Source organism: Petaurus breviceps, unplaced genomic scaffold (assembly GCF_028583685.1).
Source record: "Petaurus breviceps papuanus isolate PSGF00001 unplaced genomic scaffold, PetGlider_PUasm1.0 90849, whole genome shotgun sequence".
NCBI classification, from domain to species: Eukaryota; Metazoa; Chordata; class Mammalia; order Diprotodontia; family Petauridae; genus Petaurus; species Petaurus breviceps.
The window spans coordinates 27,254,258-27,279,416 of record NW_027187361.1 but is presented as its reverse complement, the minus strand read 5'-3'; the positions used below and the strand labels follow the sequence as shown (position 1 = coordinate 27,279,416).

At 40.7% G+C, this 25,159-nt stretch overlaps 1 protein-coding gene across 1 annotated transcript; it reads left to right on the top strand.

The window, feature by feature from the left end:
- The first annotated feature begins 5,025 nt into the window (after nt 1-5,025).
- Nucleotides 5,026-23,565, top strand: HSPA13 (heat shock protein family A (Hsp70) member 13). The gene is made up of 5 exons (XM_069073035.1): nt 5,026-5,168; nt 7,252-7,592; nt 11,516-11,729; nt 18,527-18,694; nt 20,783-23,565. Exons 1-5 carry the CDS (start codon nt 5,144-5,146, stop codon nt 21,460-21,462), a joined length of 1,428 nt encoding a protein of 475 aa, XP_068929136.1. The 5' UTR covers nt 5,026-5,143; the 3' UTR covers nt 21,463-23,565.
- Nucleotides 23,566-25,159: the final 1,594 nt, after the last annotated feature.

Genomic DNA, 25,159 nt, shown 5'->3' with positions numbered 1-25,159 from the left:
GCAAAAATAAAAAAGACCCTGCCTTCAAGAAGCTTACAATCTAATAGAGGAGATAACATACATACATATGTGTATATGTATACATATATATATATATATACACATACATACATACAAAACAAGGATATACAGGATAAATAGGAAATAACTAAGAGGGCCAGAGAAGGCTTCATCCTAAAAGTAGGATTTTAGTTGGGACTTGAAGGAAGCCAGAGTAGTACTTAAAGTAATCAGAGCAGAGAAAGAAGAGAATTCCAGGCATGGGGGACAGAGAAAAGGCTCCAAGCCAAGAGATGAGTATCCTGTTTGTAGAACAGCCAGGAGGCCAGGGTCACTGTATTGAAGAGTATGTATTGGGGACTTGAAAAATAAGAAGGTACTAAGTGCTAAAGGGTTTTGAACGCCAAAAAGAACATTTTGTATTTGTTCCTGGAGGTAATAGGAAGCCACTAGTTTACTGAGTAAGGGAGATGACATAATCAGGCTGCATTTTATGTCAGTCACTTGAGGTGCTGAGTGAAGAATGGATTAGAGTGGGAAAGAGACCTAGTTATTTTGAGATAGAGCTAGTTATTTTTCTGATAGGTTGATAGGTTGTCTTATTATTATATTATTCTCTTTGATAAAAATTATATATATCAATTCTATGACTTGTTCTTTAACCTACTCATTCTTTATGATTAGGTTATTTGGTTTCCAATTAATTTTTTATGTTTCCGTGGTTCTTCATTTAATGGAATTTTTATTGCATTATGATCTGAAAAGGATGAATTTAACATGTCTGCTTTTCTGCAATTAACTATAAAGTCTTTAGGGCCTAATGTATGTGGTCAATTTTTGTAAAGATGCCATAACTGCTGAGAAAATTCCCATTCAGTTCTTCTCACATTAGTGCCTGGACCCACTCCTTCTTTCAGTATAGCCTTGGACAAACAGGCAGGGACCTGCCATAGGCCTTCGCACAGACCAGATGCCAGGACTCAGACCCCAGACGTGCACCAGGGCAGCTGCCATATCCCTACAGCCTCCAGCTGTGCCAGTCACTCACCAGCTCAAACCCCTCAGCATAGCACCAGATACCAGGTTGTCCCATAGGCCTCAGTGCAACAGCAGTGCAACACCAGATAAAGAACCAGGTTCCTTTCACCCCAGGAGAAGAACTCAAATTCAAAAGTAAGGCAAAAGGCTGAAAAAGATGAACAAAAGACAACAGCAACAAAGCTGACCATGAAGACACAAACTCAGAAGAGGACAACAGTGGCAAAGCCCCAAAGAAAAATGGGAAGTGGCCTCAGGCCCAGAAAGAACTCATGGAAGACCTCACAAAAAGAAGCTTAACATTCACATAAGAGAGGCAAAAGAAAAACTGGAAAAAGAAATGCAAGTGATGTAAGAGAATTTTTTTTAAAGAGTCAACAGTTTAGAAAAAGAAAACTTAAAAAGTAGAATTGGCTAAATGGAAAAGGTACAGAATCCACTGGAGAAAGCAACTCCTTAAAAAGTAGAATTGGGCATTTAACCCCAATTGCCCTGCCCTCTCCCCTCAAAAAAAAAAAAAAAAAAAAAAAAAAAAAAACCAATGGAGAAAAAAAGTCCTTAAAAAATAAAATTGGGGAAAAAACCCCAATTGCCCTACCCACTCCCCGAAAAAAAAAAAAAAAAAAAAGCAAAACAAAAGTGGAATTGGGCAAATGGAAAAGGAGGTACAAAAGCTGAGGAAAATAATTCCTTAAAAATTAGAACTGGGAAAGTGGAAGCTAATTACTCTATGGGACATTAAGAAACAATCAAACAAACTCAAAAGGATAAAAAAAAATAATAGAAGAAAACATAAAACACCTCACTGAAAAAAACAACTGACCTGGAAAACAGATCAGGAGGGATGATGTCAGAATCATTGGACTACCTGAAAGCCATGATAAAAAGGAGGACCTAAACAGCATGTTTCAAGAAAACTGTCCTTATATCCTGGAACCAGCGAGCAAAATAAACATTCAAAGAATCCACTGATAACCTCGAGAAAGTGATACCAAAAAGAAGATTCCAAGGAACATTGTAGCCAAATTTCTGAACTATCAGGACAGGGAAAAAAATATTGCAAGCAGTTGGAAACAAAAATCGAGGAAGCACAATCAGGATTACATAGGACTTAGCAGCTTCAACATTCAAGGATCTGAGGTCATGGAACATGATATTCTGGAAGACAAAGGAGCTAGGACTACAATCAAGAATCTTCTACCTGGCAAAACTGAGCATAATACTTTAAGGGGGAAAAAAGGTCATTCAATGAAACAGAAGGATTTCAAGCTTTCATAAAGAGAAGACCAGGGTTGAATAAAAAATTTGGTCTCCAACATCAAGGCTCAAGAAAATCATAAAAAGGTAAAAAGGAAAAAGAAAACATAAGGGATTTAGTAGAGCTAAACTATTTACATCTCTACACAGGAAGATGATACTTGTAATTCTTAAGAAATGTAGCACTAATAGCTGAAAAGTTTAAGAGCATTGTACATCGGCTTCATGACGGCAAGCTTGCCAGATTTCTGGACAATGGACAATGCTCTCGTGCATTCCCAGTCACCCACAGAGTGAAACAAGATTGTGTGCTTGCTCCCACACTTTTCTGCATGATGTTTTCAGCTATGTTGTCAAATGTTTTCAATAAGGATGAACAGGGCATCCAGGCCAGCTACGGCACTGATGGTAAATTCTTCCATTTGGAAAGGCTACAAGCCAAGACCAAAGTGGAGGGTGTGTTGGTGCATGATTTTCTCTTTGCAAATGATTGTGCACTCAGGGCAGTCCTTGAAGCTGAGATGCAACCAAGTATGGATTAATTCCCTGCTGCTTGTGCTAATTTTGGCCTAATGATCAACCACTAATAGCATGGCTAGAAGTAATATAGACAGAGGGTACAGGTAGAAGGTGAATTGTTCTTTCTAACCAAACTAGACTACTAGCGATTCCCTGAACTTAACACTCACACTCCTCATCCCCGAACTAGGTAAGACACACAAAGAGGTCTCATTATAGATCAGAAAGATCGGGATATATGGTCATTACACACTATGCAAATAACTTATGGAGGCACTACAGCAGGTTATTATGAATTCATAGAAATCAAGAGAAAAAATTATATGCTTCTCTCTTTAAATGGTATTGTATGTTGTTAATGGTAATAAAACAGTGAAGATGGTTTCTTCTAACTGTATAAAGATTGGCTGAATACATTATTACCAAACAAGAGAGATATAAAAGTTCCATGAGGGAGCTCTATACCGTTTCAAACGCAGGTGATTCAAAAAGTTGGAGGTGAATATGGATAAAACAACATTTGCTACAATGGCCTGGAAAAAGTCCAACTTGATTTTGGTTCAGAGTAAGTCAAGGAAAAAACCCAGCTCCTCTTTGGTATAAGCAGACATTTAATAGCCGTATTCAGTAAGGAACAGAGCCTTAGCTCTAGACAGCTTAGAGCTAAGTATCGTTAAATGAGAAAGGAGGGCGGAGGAAGGAGATGAAGGAACAGAAAACAGGAAGAGAAAACAAAAATAAACACTAAAGAGGAAGTAAGAAGGCAAAGAGGGGTACCGGAAGGCAGAATTCAGATAAAAGCAAATAAGACTAGAGAAGGAGAATAAAAGACTGGTGATTGAAGAAGCCCGGCCCACACTGTTTGGAAGACTTGAATGGTATAAACCTAGAGAATTCACGTCAAATTCCGAACTAGGATTCGAGAAAATAATGGAACTGTACATGCATGTGTGTAGTTGTGTGCACAAAACATACGTGTACGTGTATGCATATGTAGCTATGTGTGCATGTGCGTACGTACCTATGTATCCGTGCTTTACAAGGCATTATTTTGTGGGTTAACTGAGAGCTCAAGACTTGTGTTTTGTCACTCTCATGAAATCGCCTAAGCCCCAGGGCGCCCCACAAGGCTCAGCGCAGCGCTAAGCTTCAGCACGCCCGGGTGGAAAGCGCACTAAGCTCTGTCAGCCGCGGGATTCCGCGACTGCAGATCAAGGATAACATTGTATCTGTGAAGCTCCAGGCCGTGCAGATTCTGCAACTGGGCTGTTCAGCGCTGACTGGCAGCGGACGCTGCTGGAAGCAGACCGGGCAGCACGAGCTCCCCGCGGCTTCGCCGCCCACGGGCCCTGAAGCGCTCCCAACCGCCCTCTCTTCACTGGGCCAGGAGGGGTCGGGCTGGCCCCCCCCAAGGACGGCCCGGCTCCAGGCGGACGCGGGAATCCCGCAGCTAACGGGCTCGTCAGCACCATCGAGGGCACCGGCTCCTAAGGAAAGCTGGTGAAAGACTATTCCACGGAGCCCACGGCACCCACACAAACACAGAGCCCCTGATCCCCCCCCACACACACACACACACGCGCGCGCGCGCGCTCTTTGAACGATTATAAAGCGGAGTGTTTTAAAAGAATGAGCGGGGCGGGCAAAGCAGGCCTCCCGGCTTCTTTCAATCACCGTAAGAACGGATTCTGCCAAGGACCTCGTCCTTTCCTCGGGCCTTCCCCACAGGGCGGCCTCAGGCCGGCCCTAACCTGGGCCCCACGCTCCCTCCTCTGGGTCCGCAGGCCAGGCCAGCGGATGCGGATGAGGGAGTGAGTCTGCGGGAGGTGGGCAGGTGGGGAAGGGAAGAGAAGGGAGGCGGAGGGCGGCGGACCAGGCAGCAGCCTGGCGTGGGCTGTGTCCAGCTTCACCCACTGGGGAAGAGGACCCGAGGAAATACATCTCCCAGAATGCCTAGCGGCCGGCGGGTTTTATGGGTTTTCGGGATTAAAAACAGTGCAAGAATAAAAACCTCCCGCCCTTAACTGCAGACTCCTTTCCCGGCAAGGCACACGCCTCTGTAGTTTACGTCCTCGTTGGCGGGGGGTGAAGCCATGGTCCCCAGTCCTTCCGCCGCGCCTGCCAAAGGGATCTTGCGAGATGTAGTTCCCATCCGCCCGGCGCCTCCTCTCTGGACCGGGCTGGGCACCGGAGGCGTGGGGGGAGGGGCCAGAACTGCCTACATTTCCCAGAGAGAGCCGCGTTGCCGGCGGGTGGGCCATCCTTTGGTGACGTGCCGGTTTGTGCTAAGATACAGTCAGCGTCCGGCAGCCCTGGGAGCCGCACAGCCATGGCGGGGGAGATGACAATTCTGGGTGAGTGACCCCGTCCTGGATCCCCGTGTTCGGGAGGAATGGGAGCGGTGGGGTTTTGTCGGGATGGCGGTGGATGTCGCTGAGCGTCCCTTCCAGCCTGGTGTCGCTGCATGGATTGATAGAGGGAGGGAGGGCTCGCTACCTGCTCTCCTGGAGGGAAGGAGACCCTCTGGCGCGGTAAGGCGGGGAGGGGGCGGGGTCAGCCCCGGTACCTGAGGCCACCGAGGTTAGCGCCGGGGCTGCCGGGGTCCCTCGAGGCCCTGCCCAGGCCGAGGGAGGGAGGAGCAGGCTGGGTTTTAGCATCTTCCCTGAGCGGAGCCCCTGTCAGTGCTGACCCCCGCTGGGGGGGCCGCCCCCCTGCTGCTTTGTGTTAGCGGCGGAAGAAGTTACGAAACAAAGCGCTCTGTGAGCGCGAGGGACCAGGTTCCCTCCACAGGAGCAGCAGGAAGGGCTCCCCTGGTGAAGATTACTTCTAAGAATGGCGAGGGGAAGGTGCAACCTCCTCTGAGGTCCTCTGGAGAGTGACCTGACCACGATCACACAGCTCGTGCCAGGTGTCAGAGGCCAAGTTTGAACTCAGGTCCTCCTAGCTGCCCCTAGTGACCCGGCTTCTGGTGTGTCAAGGCTGTGAGATTTGTGCCTCTCCGCGGCTTGGGGGAAGTTCTGGGGACTGTCTGGGTCAGAGCACGTGGGATCTTTGTTGTTTGGGCAGTCTCCATACCGGGACTTCCTATGCCCACAGAACTGCTGGTCCGTTTAAAAGGGGTGGGGATTAAACAGAAGCCGGGTCCTAAGGAAGCAACTTCAGATTGGGGGGAGCTGTAGGTGACAAGATGAAACGTCACGTCACGTCACGTTTGGGGCTTCATGGGTGTTGTCCTGGAAAGATTGTAAAGGAGATCCCATGTTTAAGGCACTGTAGACTCAATGAAGACTGAAGAAACGCTCTCCAGAATCTTAGATAGGAACTCATACTGCCAGCTTCAAGAGTGATGAAATGTGTTTGAAATAAACACCCAATGGAGGGAGGGGAAAGAGATGGGCGGATGGCGCGATGTCTGTGAGCTGGCTAGGAACGAGTGTCACGTGTGAATGGAGCACTTGTAGGTACTGATCTTTACAAAACCAGAGCTGTAGGTTCAGAGCTGGAAGGCATTTCGTTGGTTATCCATTTTAACTCATAACTGGAAAGCATCACTACTACAAGTGTGGTCATTCAGAGCTATGAGCAAAGACCGCAGATGAAGGGGACTTAACTACTTTCTACTGTTGCTTCTACTTAAACATTCCAGGATTTTTCTTCCATGAGACATTCTTTTAAAAACTTGAGGACTATCCTATCCCTAGTAAGTCTTCCTTTGTTCTGGCTAAAAATCCCCACTTCCTTCAAACCATCCTTCCATGGCATCATCCTAGTAGTTTTTAGTTGGACTTCTTCTTGCTTATCCGTCTCATTCATGGGCCCAGAAGGGAACAGATCATCCCAAATGCATCCTGATCAGGGCATTTATGCCATCACCTCCTTATTTTGGAAGGATGGCTCTCCGTGCAACACAAGATGACCTTAGATTTTTTTTTAGTTGTTTTAACACAAAAGTAGCTTCTTCAATATTTAATTGGACTGTTTGTACCACATTCTCACATAATTCCTCATCTGTTGCCTTGGAACTGTCAGTCTTAGGTGCACGAATCATCTTAACACTCTAGATCATCAGTTATTTGGGGGTAGGGATGGTGACCCCTTTTTCTTTTAAACCTTCCTATCACGCAGGTAATAAGTGTCAATAAAGTTGGATCTGAACTAATTCCAAGCCTAGTGCTCTATTCACTATGCCACCTAGCTGCCCCATTGGTTCAAGCAATAGATATTTCATAACTGTTTATGGAATCAATGAAATAAGTAGACATGCAAGAAAACAAGTGTTGAGAGTTTGTGATTTTAGTATTGATCCAGTGAATTTCAAAAAGGTTTGTGCTAAATGGCTTTTATTTCAGAAATTTAAGATACTGGTGAACTTTAGTACAATGTTGTGATGTATTACAATATGATTAAATTACACATTCTAATCTGATTATATTTCAGGTTCAGCTGTCCTAACTCTTCTTTTGGCCGGCTATTGGGCACAGCAGTATTTGCCACTGCCTACTCCTAAAGTGATAGGCATTGATCTTGGTACCACCTACTGTTCAGTTGGGGCATTTCTTCCTGGCACAGGAAAGGTGAAGGTCATTCCAGACGAAAGTGGTCATAATAGCATACCTAGCATGGTATCTTTTACTGAAACTGATGTTCATGTAGGATATGATGGATTGGAATTGGCAGATTCAAATCCACAGAACACAATATATGATGCCAAACGATTCATAGGAAAGATTTTCACCCAGGAAGAACTGGAGACAGAAAGTAGTAGATACCCATTTAAGGTAAGAGATTATCCAATAAGTCTGATACCTCCTTTTCTTCCCTTGACTCAGAGATAAAGAACTTGTGTGATTATAAATTGTGTCTGTGTGTGTCTCTCACTGGTTCCTATATTGTGATTGATCTTTGGACAACCTTTATTAAGTGTCTACTCCAGGCACGATGCTAGGTTGGGGGGAGCATGAACACATGATTACATATAATAAATTGCACATAAGTGAGAATGAGAAAGGACTACAACATGGATATTAGGAACTACTGTAAGCATCTAGAAAGAAACAATTCAGATATCATGGAGCCACAGTTAGGATTATACAAGATTCAGCAGCTTCTGCATTAAAGAAGCCGAGGACCTGGAATATGATATTTTGGAAAGCAGAGGAGTTGGGATTACAACCAAGAATCACCTGCCCAGCAAAACTGAGTCTCATTCTTCAGAAAAAGAAATATTTCATGTGATAGAGGACTTTCAAGTATTCCTAATTAAAAGAATAGAGCTGAATAAAAAAATATTGATCTGATATAACACTCGAGAACCTTTAGAAGGAATGAAAAGAAAGAAGAAAGAGAAAACATAAGAGATTCAACAAGGTTAAACTGTTTATTTTCCTATGTTGCAAGATGATATCTGTAACTTTCAAGAACTTTATCACGATAAGGGCAATTAGGACTATATACATAGAAAAAAGGTGTGGATGTGAGATGATTGCGATGAGATGATATCCCAAAAAACAAAATTAAGGAATGAGAAAGAAGCTTGCACTGGGAGAAGAGGGAAGGGGGAGATAGAATGGGGCAAATTATCTCACATAAAAGAAGTGTGAAAGAGCTATTACAATGGTGGGGAAGATGGGGTTGTGGGTAGCAGGCAATGTTGAACCTTATTCTCATCAGAATTGGCTCAAAAAGAGAATAACATACACACTCAGTTGGATATAGAAATCTGTCTTACCGTATAGGGGAGTAAAAAGGGATGAGGATGGGGTCTGGGGGTGGGATTCCTGCTAGAAGGGAGGGCTGATTGGAGGAAGCGTTGGTCAGAAGTAAAGCACTTGTGAGGAACAACAGGGTGAAAGTAAGAGAGAGAGAAAATAAGGTGGAGGAAATAGTATTTAGAATGTAAAGCAGCAAGATAAATGGGAAAGTAGCTTGGGCACATATTTTTCTACTACAGAAGTCGGTTATCGCTTGGAGCTTGAGTTTTCTGTAAAATAGTGTGAATAACTATATGTTTCTCAAGAGTTGTCATAAGGAAAGTGCTTTGCGAACCTTAAAGTGTTAAATGAATGTGCATTATTATTCTGTAAGACAACAGTAAACCTGAATTTTGGCTGTGAAGTTATCATTTAAGAGGATTAGCAGCAGGATTAAAGTAGAGTGGTAATTCTGATTGTCAAAAGACTTGCTGTCAGTGCTCAAAAGTGAAGGATATACAGGCCCTTGGTTGTTTATATTATCTACCCAGGAGAGTAAAAGAATATAAGTTAATTTATTTGGTATTTGAAAGTGAAAGAATGTAAGTCAATTAATTTAGCATTTGGAAGAAATTAGTGTTTGAGACAGAAAGGGTTGGGGAAGGGGAGGAAAAGGTTGCTATTTGCCAGACTCCATATTACTTAAATCTGTAAGATTTTTTCCCGTAATTTTTAAAAATCATATTGCTTTTACATAATGATTTTGCCAGTTTTTGTCTTGTATCATCAACGAGTACAGAGTATCTAATTTCTAGCACATACTAAACAAATGCTTATCAGTTGATTATATTGTGAAAAGTGAATGAAGCAGAGATAAGAGGAAATGTACATTGTAATATGTTTAATTTCTTTTTTTCTTTTTGACCTTGTACAAAGGACCTTTTATTTTTTATTTTGATGCCTTTTGTTTGTTTCTGAATGTCTCTCCCTTTTCGCCTACCCACTGATCCACACCTTTTAACAAAAATTAAAGCTTTGAAACGACAGCCAATCAAAAAGACATCAACCAAATATGGCAGCATAGACAGTTTCTACACTGTTAAGTCATTCACCTCTGCAAGGGAAGAAAGGAGGGGTATTTTCTTATCTCTTCTTTGGAGACAAACTTGGTCATGTTTGTTATTGTTCTTTCCATTTATATTGTTATAGTTACTGTTTTAAAAAAAATCTTTTTTTCCCTCATATCTGAAAGAAATCAGATTCTAGGTTTGAAGCCATGGCATTTGAATCTTAATGACTTTATTTTTTGAGCCTCTTTATTTGCCACCTTATTGTAGAAACACAAAAAACCTTCACTAACTTTCCTCTTAACTTTTTCATAGAAATGTAGAGTTATCAAAAAAATGAAAATATTTTAAAGAGAATCTCTAATTTTTTGGAACTATCTTGGGATTATTTCCTCTTATCCATTAAGCTGTTTCACTGTTAGATATTTCCTTAGCTATAAATATGGCGAGAGAAATAAAAGAATATTAAATTCAGCCAATAAGTTTTCATCTTATTAACAGTTTTAGAAGATGAGCTTTAAAATTACTGGCTAAATACAATTTGGGGATTACTTCTGAATTAGTTACTTTGTTTTTAGTATATACTACAGCAAATAATAGTGGACTCTGTTCTTTTTAATATATTTAATATTAGCACTTGGACATCCTAGACAATGATGCTTTATAATACTGGTCAAAAATCTTTGTATTCACCAGTTTTTAAAAATTGTGTTACATTATGAAAAGTGAACAGAATTAACAAACTCCTTGTACTGCCTTATATTGCTTGGGGCATGCCACTTACCCTAAAATCGTTGGTATAAGCACAGACAGTGGCCTGTTTCTAAATTGTGGTCCAATTTGTTTATAAAGAATAGTAATGTAATGCCTAATCAGCACAGTACAATGTGGATAGAGGGCCAACCTTGGAGTCAGGAAGACCTGTCTAGCCTCTGATACAGACTGGCCTAATTTTAATGGCCAAGTCACTTAATCATTCTCTCAGTGCCTCAGGCATCTTCCTAACCTTCTAAATTATGGATGGGCTGCTGAGCTTCATTAGTAAGAGTAGTTTCTACCAGTGAGAGTTCCCTACCCAGATACAATTACAGATACTGATCAAATTTGGGTTTTCAAGACTGCTGCTTTTGGTAGTTCCATAGTACTGAATCCTTTTATATAAAGAAAACACTCTGGGATAGGACAGTCATTGTGATGGACTTTTCTACAAAGTGTTGTGAATTGTTGATTACTTAGTGCCAGTTTTCATTGGAAAAGCAGAACCTGCTATCCCCAGAATATTTGTTCTCTGGTGAAACTGCCACATTGTTGATCCACATATTCAGGTTTCAAAATCTGTATAGTCCATGATAGCAGCAGTAAGGGACCCCAATATAAAGGCCTTTTATGATAAGCCACAGTGGCAGCAATTAAGCAATGTTTGCTATTTACATGAGAACACAGTGAGGTGAGAAAATATTTCTATAACTACATAGTAATGTTCTTTCAATATGTGCTCATTTTGATGTATATATGCAAATGAAAACATGACTAACTTACTACCCATTCAACTGTTTATACTTTGTATTTATTTTGCTTATGTCTGATTTTGCCAGAGAACAAAAGACTTAGATATTAGCAGATCTAAAAAAATAAGTTGGTTATTGATTAATTTAATGGCTAATTAGGTAGCCAGGTAGGGCAGTAGTTTCAGTGCTGGACTTTGCATCAGGAAAACATGAGTTCGGGTCCTTCACTCAGTCACTGTTCCCCTTTCCTCATGTGTAAAATGAGGGGATTGGATTTGAGGGCTTGTAAGGTCCCTTCCAACTCGCAATTTCTGATCCTCTGATCGTGAATTTATGAAGTGAGCACATGACAGAAAGCTAAGCAGTTTTGTGCAGTTTCCTTTTTGTCTTAGAAGGCCTCTGTTTCTTCTTGGTAGCTCATGATGTGTATTTGCAGGTTTTAAACAAGAATGGAACAGCTGAGTTTTCTGTGACACGAAATGGGACTATCACTGTTTCTCCAGAATATATCGGCACCCAGCTACTCTTGAAGCTGAAGAAAATGGCAGAGGACTACTTCGGGATGCCAGTGTCCAATGCCGTTATTTCTGTGCCAGCAGAATTTGATCTAAGGCAGAGAAACTGTACTGTTCAGGCTGCTAATCTCGCAGGTAGTACTTTCGTTGTGTTTCTCTTTATGATTGTGTTTGCTTGTTAAGCATATTATATTCCTTACAGTCAGGCAAGTGGCCCTGCTTCATACTCAGAGGCCGTAAAAAGGGTCGTTTGTACCCAGATCCTTCAGTTCTTACATATGTAAATTAGTTCATGGCAAATTCAGAAATTGTTTTTGTTTTGAGGAGGGGGCATATTTTCTTTATTAACAGTGTTCAGTGTTGCAAGAATAGTGCATATAAATATTAAGATAGTTAATTTTTCACAGCAGATTTTATTTCCACAGACAATTCTCAGCAATGGTGTTCAAATCAGCAGACCTCATTATTTCATATTTTTGAGATGTCTAATGTACTCACAACTTTGGAAGTTTGCTCATAGTTATCACCAACCTCAGGGAGTTATTTGTCTTGATAGGTAGAATCCTTTCACATAAGCAAAAACCCTCAGCTTTGGAAGGAGCTCAGAGCCTGTTCAGTCCAATCTGTGCCCAACTGAGAGTCCTTTGTACATTGGAGGACATCTAGCGAAGTGCACACGCTCTCCTGCTATGTTGGACACATACAGCAGTTTGGAAGTTTTTCATCACAACAAGCCTAACTCTTTCTCTTTGCAGCTTCTTTCCATGATTTTTAGTTCTGTCCTCTGGGGGCCAAACAGAACCAGCCTAATGTTTTAAATATTTTTTTTTAAATAATAGTATTCGTTTAATTAACACTTTAAGGTTTACAAAGGGCCATACAGGTTTTCTCATTTATTTTCCATATGACAGTCCTTCAGATACTTGAAGATAGTCATCATGTTATATCTACCCCGTACCTACCAGATTTTCTCTTCTCCATGTTAAATAATTCCGTTTCCTTCAAATAAGCCTTGATTGTTATTATTTCCAGGCTTTATCCTTCTAGTTCCTTGCTCTCAGTCAGTGCCCATCGAAAAGTATTTTGCATAGAACTGAACACAGTACTCAAGATGGTGTTTGACCGCAGGGTTCTCGTGGCCTCCTTTGTTTGAAAGAATATTTCTCTTTATTTAGTTTAGGATCAAATTATCCTTTTGGACATCCCAGTGTGTATCCCATGCTCTAACTGACTTTGTCCTTAGCAGTATTTAGCTTCCTTTAAGATATGGGTCCTTTTAATTGTTAGCATTCTTTTGCTTCACATATTATCATACATTCACTCATCCATTGACACATTGAAATCCTTCAGTAAAATGTAATTTTATTAAAAGCAGGGTCAATTTTTGCTTCAATCTTTCTGTCCTTAGCCTTATATGTAGTAATTTATCCATAGTGCCTTAATAAGTGTTTATGGGATTGAATATAGCATTATTACTTCACGTAGAGCTTGAAGTCTGCTAAAACCTCCATATTCTTATAGGAAAAAATGCTATATGGCCACCATTCCCCCAATATGGATTTGTGATTTTTATTTTTAACTAAACTATATATATATATATAAAATGTCTTGCAAATTCGATATACATCATAGTTTTGCTTCTATCCAAGTGTCCCAATTCATTACAACTGGAATCCCCAACATTTCCGGAGAAGAGGCAGGCACATGATCCTAAAATAAAAAGTAGACCTTTATTATATGTGCATTTAAACTCACAAAAGAATGCATAAAGCTTAATTTGAGACACTCAGATGCATTGAGAGAAGCATTTCAGGGGAAGAGGGGTTACGGGCAAAGGTTACGTGGAGATTAGTCAGTGAAGAGATAATACACCAAGGTCACAGCTTCTGGAAACCATAGTAACATTGTATTTTTTCCTCAGCTCAACCACTGGATGATATGGGATGAGATTATATTCAGGAGGACAAAACAGATCAATGATTTTGTGAGAAGCTTCTTCTAGACTTGATATCCAGCTTCAGTTCAACAAACAAACTTTATTAAGCATCTGCTGTGTGCTGGGTGCACAAAAACCCAACCAAAAATGGTCCGGTTCCCCAAGGAGCTAAACATTTTAATGTGAAGATACACATAGACAGAGAAGTAGATACATAGCATATATATAGAAAACAGGAGGAAGAGAGTGTGTCAGCGAAGGGGATCAGGAGAGGTCTAACGTAGGGGAATCCGAGGTCGCGTTTTGCAGGCTGCTGGGTAGTTAGAGTCAGGGATGAGGGCGACTGCTTTGCAAAAGCATGGTGGTAGAGGAGATAATGTTCTGTTGGGGAATGGCAATCCAACCAGTTTAGTAGAGAAACTGTACTTATTATGAAAGAAGACTAGAAAGGTGGATGGGAATAATAATGTAAAGAATTTTAAATGGCAGGTTAAAGATGTTTTATTATAACCCTAGAGGTAATACAGCCAGAGCCGTGTTTTGATCGTATTAGACTGATGGAACTTAGTTTTCAGTTTTTGTTGATTACTCTTGGGGCCAGCCTTTGGCTGCATTTCACTGTCCGGCCTGGTTGTGGCCGTCTTCCACCTTTTTCTGAAGACATGAGACTGCTTTGTTCCCATGCCTGCTTTCAGTAATTAGAAGCTTACTGCCAAAGAGCCAGTGCAGACAGCAGCAGAGCACCAGTGATATATGCCAGAGGAAATATAACAGGAGTTACCAACAACTTTGTATTTTTTCTCCTCACCTAGGTCAGCATTTTGGAAGTTTTCGAAGCCTGCCCTTGTCTGCTCTCTCTGCAGTCTGTTTTCACACACCCTTGCACAGGGTTATTGGAGGAAAGTGTTTTGCAAACCATGAGGTGCTATTTAAATGAATTGTCATGAATTCTTTTGGTCTTGGCAACATATTTTTAAAAAATGCAACCTGCTCCCCTTCTTCGGTGACAGTGGAGGGTAAGGTAAAGAAGGGACAGAAGGCACCAAAAGTATGTCGTAGTCTTATCTACCAATACCAACTTAGCTCTTAGTGATAGCCAATCTCCTTTTGGAGGAGCCCCCACCTCCATTCAGTGGAAAACAGACAGGAGTTAAGCAGGGTTACAGGACAGTGGCATATATTGATTAACATCTGAATCTCTGGAGGGTGTACTCACATGATCCCACCTGTAAGTGTTATTGTCAAGCCCTTTAACCTGTTGTCAAGGCTTGTCTGACTCTTTGTGACCCTTGGCAAAAATACCAGAATGGTTTGCCATTTCCTACTCCAGCTCATTTTATGGATGAGGGAACTGAAGCAAACAGGGTTAAGTGACATGTCCAAGATGACACAACTAGTAAGTGTTTGAGGCTGAATTTGAACTCGGATCTTCCTGACTCCAGAGCCAGCACTCTATCCACTGCTCCAGCTAGCTGCCCTTGTAATAATAAGGTAGCCACAGAGAAACAATGGAAAATTCTAGTACCTCATTGATACCCAAGAAATTCTTAAATGCCTAGGTATTCAGTGTTCTTAGTGCATGTTTGCTCTCCTGTCACCTCAAAGAATGACTTTCTGATATATTGTCTGTGACATTAGTCACTTTTAAATTTTAACTCCATTTGACTTATTGGCATTTCCTAACATTTTCATTAACAAGATGTTATTTTACTTTTAAAAGTTTATTTCTGTCTACTTGAACCAATAATTTTTCCCTAAACTTCTCTCTTCTTTCTAGGCTTGTGTTTTTTGCATGTTCTCTCTCTGTCTTGCTCTCTCTTCACTCCTCTGTCTTGCTCTCTCTTCACTCCTCTGTCTTGCGCTCTCTCTTCATTCCTCCCCACCTCCAGTCGCCCCCATCCCCCTAGTGCAGTGATATCCAACTCAGATAGAATTTAATTCCTGCAGGCTGCATATTGACTCAGAAAAACACATATGACTGTTATCTGTCTTGGCTAGTATTTCTGTTTCTTTTGTTAAACATTTCCCAATTGCATTTTAATCTGGTTTGGGCCATACTAGGGAGTTTGACTGCCTGAATTAGACGTCTTATCCCTGCTACATCAAGCTCAAGAGTGTTGAAAACCAAATAATTCATTTTGCCCTAGAATCTCCCTCCTATCCTTAATGTCCATCAATGGTATTTCCATACCTGTAATCCTTGTGCCATGTACTCCAGAAAACAAGTTATCAAGCAGCTACCTTGGGAGGGAGGGTTCTCCTTTACTAGAGTTCCTAAAATGGAGGCTAGCCCTTTTGGAAGGGATTTCTATTCAGGTACATATTGTATGAGTTCTGAGACCCTTTCTAACTCTGAGATTCTCTCCTTCAAGGGAAGATTTTAGTTGGGACTTAAAGGAAATCTGGGAAATCTGTAGTCAGTGAAGGAAGGGAGAGCATACTAAGCATGAGGGACAGCCAGTGAGAATGCCCAGAGCCTAGAGATGGATTATCTTATTCATGAAATAGTCAGAGGGCCAGAATCTGGATCAAAGAGTGTCAGAAAGTAAAATATAAAAAACTAGAAAGGTAGGAGGCTGCCGGTTATAAAAGGCTTTGAATTCCTGTTTGCTCCAGGGGGCAATAGAAAGCCACTGGAATTTATTGAGTTGGGGGAGGAGGGACGATATAATTGGACCTCTGTTTTAGGAAAATCACCTTAGTGACAAAATGGAGAATGAGCTGGAGTGAGGAGAAGCCTGAGGCAGGCAGACCCCACTAGTGGGCGGTTCCAATAATCCAGGTGTGAGATAATAAGGACCTGCAACTAAAGTGAAGTGAAGGCAAAGTCAGAGCAGAGAAGGGGATGTTGCAAAGGCAAAGTCAGCAGGCCTGGGGGCTGAGAGATAGTGAAGAGAGAATTCAGGATGACTCATAGACTGCATGCCCGAGGGTCTGGGGGCATGGTATTGCCCTCTACAGTAATTGGAAAGGTGGGAGCAGAGGGGATTTTGGAGGAAAGAATGAGTTCTCCTTTGGACATGGCGAGTTTGAGATGTCTATTGGACATCTAGTTGTGGATGTGTGAAAGGCAGTTGAAGATGAAAGACTGGAAATCGGACAGATTGGGACAGGGTAGATAAATTGAGAATTATCGGCATAGAAATGGCAGCAAAATCCATGGGAGTTGATGGAATGACCAAGGGAAGTAGTTACAGAAAGAGAAGGGAAGAGGGCACAAGACAGAATCCTGAGGGCCACCCCCAGCTAGAGAGCATGATTTGGAGGATGATCACCAAAGGAGAAAGATTAGGAGGAGAACCAGGAGAAAGTGGTTTTCTGAATACCTAGAGACAAGAGAATGTCAAGGAGAGCATGATCAGCAGTGTTAGAGGTTACAGAAAGATCAAGGAGAGTGAGAACTGAGAAAAGACCGTCATTAGAAACTTTGGAGAGAGCAGTTCTGGCGGAATGATAAAGCCAGAAGCCAGAGGGATAAGAGAGGGAGAGGAGAGAAAGTGCCTTTTTGAGGAGTTTAGCTAACGTAGAAAAGATACGGGACAATAGTCAGAGATGGAAGGCTCAAATGAAGGGGTTTTTCAGAGCAGAGGAGACATGGGCCTGTTTGTAGGCAGCAGGAAATGATCCTAAACGTGACGAGATTGAAAATTCGTCAAAGCGTGGGGACAACAGAGGGTACAGCCTGTTGGAGGAGATGGGATGGAATGGGGTCACTTGAATAAGTAGAGGGGTTAGCTTTGGGAAGGAGTAAGGCCACTTCATCATGTGAGACAGAGGTGAAGGAGAAGGGGGCAAAGGCATCTGGGTGATGGGAGAAGAGAAAGAAGGGAGGGATGGCAGGATTGTCTAGCAGCATTAGGACCCAGCTGAGGTTATGTAGCCTTAATTTGTAGTGGGCCCAGTCACCGTCATCCAGTGGCTCCTGTGTAGACATGCAGATGATGAATGGCAGGAGTGATTCAGTAATATATACTCAACAATAGTATATATAATAGCATCTGTAATCAGTATACATGTATGGTCAGTAATATGATAAAGGGAGGACAGTTAAGAGTCGAGTTGGTTTTCCATGAAGTCAAGATGGGGAGAAGAGGAAAGAGTAGCTAGTGCAGGCTGGATGGCCTGAGAGAATCGAGTGGTCAGAGGATTGGAGGTCACGGTGTAAGAGGAGACAGAGGGAGAGGTAAACAAGCCAGTAGATTGTGATTGGATAATGAGAGCGTGGGTGGCAGCAAAATCGAAGGTATGGACATCTTTGTGTGAACCTGAGCCATGGGCTCACAGGAGGTGAGTAGTGTGAGGAGCTGAGGGTAGGCGGGTATCAGACTCACTGAGGAACCAAGAGTCACCTGGAGGTCTGTAGACAACAGGTGCCAGGATTTTGATCGGGTCGGGGCTATGAATAGCAAGCATTAAACTCAAAGGAAGAGAGGTTACTGAGTGATGGAGGAAGGGGGAGAGCCTTGGTATTCTGACTCCTGCACCTCGACCAAGGAGCCAAACAAAATGAGTGAGGTTGTAGCCAGTGGTGGAGAAAGTGGCCGGGGAGGCAGAAAGCCCTTAGCACAGTACCTGGCGTATAGCACGTGCTTCCCTTTCCCCGTTGCAAAGCAAATGCATCACTAGAGTTTAGGGCCTTCTATATCTGACTGCACTTTAACTCTCCAGTCTTCTTTCACAGTATTTATTGTATTTTCTAACCAAATGAATCCCTGAGTATTCTGCCCCACCCCTCCCAAACAGTTCCCATCCTGGCCTGCTGCTTTGATCATTCATGTGTAAGCTTCCTCAGAGTAGGTATTACTTGATTCTTCCTATTCCTAGCACCTGGTAAGTAGGAGGCGTTTAATTCATTGATTCCCTGGTCTGCGTTTATCTCATGGCAGTCCTTGAAGCTTCAGCTCCACTGTGGGAGGTCCCCCTCCTCTGGGAGGCCTTCCTTGATTCTCTGTAAATGACTGCTCCCTCGTTACTGCTTTTCTCTTTCATCTTCTAGGTCTAAAAATCTTAAGAGTGATTAATGAGCCCACAGCTGCAGCTATGGCTTATGGACTTCACAAGGCGGATGTTTTTAATGTCTTGGTGGTAGATTTGGGTGGAGGAACACTAGATGTCTCCTTACTCAACAAACAAGGAGGAATGTTTTTAACCCGAGCCATGGCAGGTAAGGAGATTTTATGGAGGTTCCAGTCATAACGCCTGTCTAGGCTGATCGTTTGTTTTATATTCATTGTCTTTATTTTGGTAATATGAGTAACTTCCACCATCATCTGGAGGCTTACAATTGAAGTGTATCCGTAAAAGTTCTGATTTGCTTTTTCAAACCTTGTCTACTCTGATACAGTCCAAAGTACAGTATAAAAGTATAGCATGTATAGCCTATTATAGCACATTAATGTAGTTAAATTATTTTTGTACAGCAAGGAATATATGAAAGGGAGTGAACTCCTTAAAAAATTCATAGAATCGGTTTCTTAATTTTGATAAACTGACACGGAACATTTTTTACTGTCCCCTCCTCTTGAATCTCTTGCTCGCTTATTACTCCTGTCTCACCCCTGGATTACTCCTGTCACCTACTTCCTTCCTTCCTATGCACATGCTGTTGAATGGAGCTGGAGGAAATCATGGAGAGTGTGTTGACTGGGTTTACTACACATTTATGCTATTTACTCTCAACTGAGTCTTCACTGAAGCACAGCACACATTGTATTCCTACCTAAATCTGTTCACTCTCCCATTCCATAACAGCTGTTCTGGACCTTCTCATCTTTACACAGGCCTCCATTGAAAAAAAAAATCAGAGCTATTCAATAAAAGCTTCCTTTTTTCCCCTCCCTCATTTTTTGTCTCTTAGACATCTTTCCTGACTGTTTTCCCCTTCTTTTGAGACTCAGATGAAGAGGTGGCCCTTCTCTTTGCCAAAGCCACGCCTTCTCTATGCACCCTTGGCTTCTCACAGCAGGTTACCCCCACTATTGTCTCCACTCTCTTCAGTCTTCAGTGTCTCCATTAATACTGGCTTCTTCCCTGCCATCTAGAAATTCTCCCATTTCTCCTCTCTTTCATAAACCTTCACTTGATCCTATTATGCCTATCAACTGTTGTCTTATATCTCTTCTCTATTCAGCTAAACTCCTTGAAAAAGCTCATTAGTGCCTCTCCTTCCTTTCCTCTCAGTTTCGTACAAACTTTTTGACCACATTATTTAGTTGAACCTGCTTTTTCCAGTTACGGTAATCTCTTAGTCAACAGCTTAAATGGTCTTCATCTTTCTTGACTGATGCGATTTTATACTAGCTCCTCTCTCTCTCTCCGTGACATTCCTCTCTCCTGGTTCTCCTGTCTCTCTGCTCTGAGTTCCCACCAGCTGTAGTTGCCCCATGCCGTGTCCTAGCCCCTCTTCTCTTTTTGTTCCATGTGATATCCCTTGGCAATCCCATCATTTCCCATGGGGGAGGGGGATTCAGTTTCTATGTAAGTGATTCTCAGAACTATGCGTCTAGTCCTAGCCTCTCTCCTGAGCTGAGGCCATGCATTACTAGTTTCCTTTGAAGCATCTTTAACTAGATGTTTTACAGGCATCTCAAACTCCATCTGTCCGAAACAGAACCTTTACCTTTTCCCTGCCTTGCACCTTCTCATTTACTGTCAAAGGCACCATTCATCCTGGTCAGTCCAACTCATAATCTTTGTCATCCTCCCCTGTTCACTTTCATCCCTTTTCATCACTTTCTCCCCTAATCTCTTGTTAAATCTTGCCAGTGTTATTTTCAGAACATCTCTCCCACATGTCTCCTCCTCTTTACTCACATAGCCACAATTCTAGTTCAAGCCCTTATCACCTCTGACCAGACTGTTTCAATAGCCATGTATCTCGATTTTCTGTCCCAAGCGTCACCTTATACCAGTCCATCTTCTCAGCTTTCAAGGTGAGTTTTCTAAAGCCTAGGTATGGCCATGTCATGCCCTACCCCTCTTCAGTGAGCTCTGGTGGCTCTCTGTTATCTCCCAGATTAAATATAAAGTCACCTTTTTGGCCTTTAAAGCCCTTCATAACTTGACCCCCTCTACCTTTCCAGTCTTCTTATACTTTACTCTCCTCCACAGTCTGTGATCCATTTAAAAGAAAAATTTTCTTTCAAAGTAGACCTTGGAAAATAATGTTCGTTAAAGCAAAACTGTATTGATCCCAACGATAATTTGAATTCTCATATTCCATTTTCTTTTTGTTTTTGTTTTTTTAACTTAGGAAACAATAAACTTGGAGGTCAGGACTTCAATCAGAGATTGCTTCAGTACTTATACAAGCAGATCTATCAGACTTATGGGTCCTTGCCTTCCAGAAAAGAGGAGATCCATCGATTAAGACAGGCTGTGGAAATGGTCAAGTTGAATCTGACTCTCCACCATTCTGCCCGGATTTCAGTGTCGCTTACTATAGGGGAAGCAAAGGCTTCAGAGGGTACTGCACAAAATAAGGAACACAAGAGTCAACCTGCAGAGGACAAACTGTTCCCAGAAAATGCCCATCATGAGAATGTTATGTTTAGAGTGAACCCTTCTGAAAGAGATGGAGAACTTAGGCAGGTTCTTTTTGAAACAGAAATCTCAAGGAAACTATTTGATACATTGAATGAGGATCTCTTTCAGAAAATTCTTGTGCCCATTCAGCAGGTGCTGAAAGAAGGGAATCTGCAGAAGACTGAGATTGATGAAGTGGTCTTGGTAGGGGGCTCTACGCGTATTCCTCGAATACGCGGACTAATTCAAGAATTCTTCGGAAAGAGTCCCAACACATCTGTGGACCCCGACCTAGCTGTTGTGATGGGAGTGGCTATTCAAGCAGGGATTGATGGTGGATCTTGGCCTCTTCAAGTCAGTGCCATAGAAATTCCCAATAGACATTTAAGAAAGACCAACTTCAATTGAATTAATCCTCACCTAGTGACCATTTTCTCTTTAACACAACAAAGTGTAAAAGTAAAGCTAAGATACTTTAATGAAGATAATTCTCAGACATACCTAGACATTGACAAATTTTACATAGCACTTAATTTATTCAGATTAACTGTATCCCCAGGCTAATTGATCCTTTTCCAAAGAAAAGAACTACTCAAAAGTGATGCAATTTAAATGAATTCTCATGTGGGGATCATCTAGAATATAGGCTATATAGGTCAGAAAGGATCATATGCATTATTTATAATTGTATTTTGTAAAAAGAGAATAGTGCTGTTTATTAAGATACTCGGTTTTCTACTAAATTTTATTAGTGGAAGTTGTCGTATTGTTTACTTGGTAAGCTAGTATGTTTCTAGTAGCTTACTGTTACTAGTACTTTGAAATATCTGTGCTACAAGTGTTGCTGTGACACCTGGCTCCAGCCCCAGGTATTTACAGTAAATAGAAGATAAAGCATAACAGTATTAATACAGATAGCATCTACAATGCTCATCATCACCTTACCCAAACTATTCTTGTTAAGTTGATGAAAAATCGGCCTTCATAAGTCAGAGTGTGTCTTATAAATATTTGTTGATGTGTTTTGTTTTAAAGAACTAATGGAAAAATACCAAAGATGAAGTAAATTATGGGAGAAATTGTGCTTTCTTGTAGTTTTGAAACTGTAAATTTTTGGGTTTTGGAGCTTCAAGTACTCTTTTTCAGAGGTGTTTAAAAAGTTTCCTAATGCTCAGATCTCCATATTGTTTAAATTTTTAACCCGAAAACAAATGTCAAAATTATCTAAAATATTTGAAATAGTTTTAATAAAACATTTAAAAATTTTGGACATACAGAAACTGATTTTTCCCATAATTTGAAAATGTCTTAGAAAAAGAAAGTACTAGCATGGGTCCTTTAGGCAATGACTTTGCATCCTTCATTACATTTGAACCTTTAAGAAAATGAAGCAAAGTCTAAACACACACACAGAGCCTTGTTAATGAGTAAGGAATGTAATTTTTAATGTTTAAAACTCTCAAAAAGTGTTTATTTAGATCTACAGTGGAAATATGCACGATAGAAATGCCATTCTTCACATTCCTCAATATCCATTCTTGCATTTTCTACCTCTCAACCTAATGTAGACTAGGAAGGCAACTCGTTACCTACAGGTTCCCCCATGCAAATTGGGGAAGCAGGACAGGGTTTTGGAGGCTCTGAGCTCTGCCTATTCATAGCTATTTCATTTGATGAACGTGGTTTATATGAGAAAAACAGGACGCACATCTTGTATGGGATAATTTATATGTAAATAAATGTTTTCCCCCGTTTAAGAATATAATGCATTTCAGATGTGTATATATAGCTAATGGTTTCTAGTTTATGATATTTTTTTTAGCAAAGTCCTTACATAGTTACAGAAAGAGAACGAATTATTTATTTTTTATCAGAGGGAACACTTGGTACTGTATTTTGGCTCAAACCACTAAATTAGCAACAGATTTTGAATTTAACAAATTGTATGTAATAGATAATGCAGATTTTTTTATCTGTACAAATGATTCTGTATCTCAGTAAATCTTTCAGTTTTTTTTTTTTAATTGTGCACTTTATTCTCCATTCTGTACCATTCAGCTATACCACTATTTGGCAATCTGGTACCTATTTTGTGGAATACATAGCAGATGGGAATAGTAGCTTTTGGGAATGAAGCTGAAGCCACACGTGCAGCCACTGGTAAAGGCAGGGAGTGTCATTGTCCAGCCTTAGTGCTAATCCTCAGGCCTTTCTTCTCATTCTTAAAACTACAGCATTGACATTTTCACAGTCAGGATAAAGAGCAAATGACCCCAAAATAGAAAAATGTTGCCAGTAACCAAACTAGGCAATTCCTGTTTATATACTATAATCCAAAAGTAATGAAATACTAAAAAGTGGAGTAAGTGAAAGCTTTTACTTTCTTAATAAAGTACTGTATTAATATTTGGAACAATTCAGTTAAATTGTAATTTTTAATAAATTTTATTGATGTACCCTTTTAAAAACAAGCACTTTTCAATAAAAACTACAAATTATTTTCTATATTCAGTTTGTTTCTGAGTGCCTTTGTTTTCTCCTTTGCTGATCTGCTAACCTTGCAAATGAGGAATACTTATGGCCTTAGAGATACTACAATCTAAGCATTTGTAAGTTGGAGTTCCCTATCATTTAATCGGATTGAGCATAATGATGACTTGTGTTGTGTTATGATACCCATCTTTATGATGAGGTCCTTTCTAAACCACCTTGGGAAGGGCCATCTAGCAATTACTGGCTTTTGAATAAAATTTTTATTTATATATATATATTTTTTTATCATATCGTTGGATCTGCCAATATCTCTCTTGTCACCTGCCAGAGAATCATCCCCAAAAATATTTTTTAAATAAAAAAAATAGGAAGAAGACAGAAAATCAGCAAAACAGGTCAGTATTTTGAAAAAATGAATATATATTCAGTGTGTCATACCAACAGACCTCCCACCTCTGTAGAGGAGTTGGATGGAGGTTTCTTCTCATAACCCTTTGGATCCATGCCTGTTCTTTGTAATTTTGCAGCATTTACTTTTGACTATTTTCCAATTGTTTCTTCCATTCATATTGTAGTCATTTTCTTTGTTGTCTCCTTGGTTCTGCTTTCTTTACTGTGCTTTAGGTCATGTAAATCTTAACATGCTTCTCTGTGTCCCTCATACCGGTATTTGTCATTTCTTTTAGCACATTGATATTCCATGACAGTCGTGTACCAAAGTTTGTTTGGACATTCCCCAGGCAATGGGCATCTCCTTTGCTGCCACAAAAAGTGCTGCCATAAATATTTTGGTTTATGGAGGGACTTTGTTCTTTTAAATTATCTCTTTGGGTTATCAACATAAATTAACGACTGATTCAGGGGAAAACGGACACACACAGCCTTTATGATTAACATAATTTTCTTAATTCCTGACAATCCACAAAACAATAAATCAAGCCCTAATTTGTAGTGTTTGCTGATTTCTGAGGCATAAATGCTCACCTCGAAAATTAAGTCAGTTTTTATGGGCCAATTCAAGCAGGCTTCTGCACATGCCTGGTTATGAGCCTTGTACTGGAATCTTTGGGTCAAATGGCTATATTGGGTGTATTTTAGTGACTTTGTATAATTCCAAGTTGCTTTACAAATGGTTGTACTGATTCATAACTACCAACAATGCCCTAGTGTGGCTATCTTCTCAACCTCTCCAAATAGGACTTCCCATCTTTGGTCATCTTTGCTCATTTGCTATATTTTAGGTGAAATTTCAGGATTACTTTGATTTATATTTCTCTTATTATTATTGATTCAAATCATTTTTCTTATATGGTTGTTAAGAACTTGCAATTCCTTTGAAAACTGTTGGTTTGTATCCTTTGACCACTTACACATTATGGGATAATTTTTGGATACGTAAGGGTGTGTATATTATATATATATATATACATATATATCATGTGTATGAGTATGTTTTGTGTGTGTATATGTATATATTGTATGTACGTTTTATCAATCTGAGAAATATGAAACAAGAATTTGTTATTATTGCTTTTTTCTTCAGATTTTCCTTCTCTTTGTGCTTTTGCATTTTGAATCAGTTCTTTCTTTTGTTTCTTTGTTGATGTTTGCC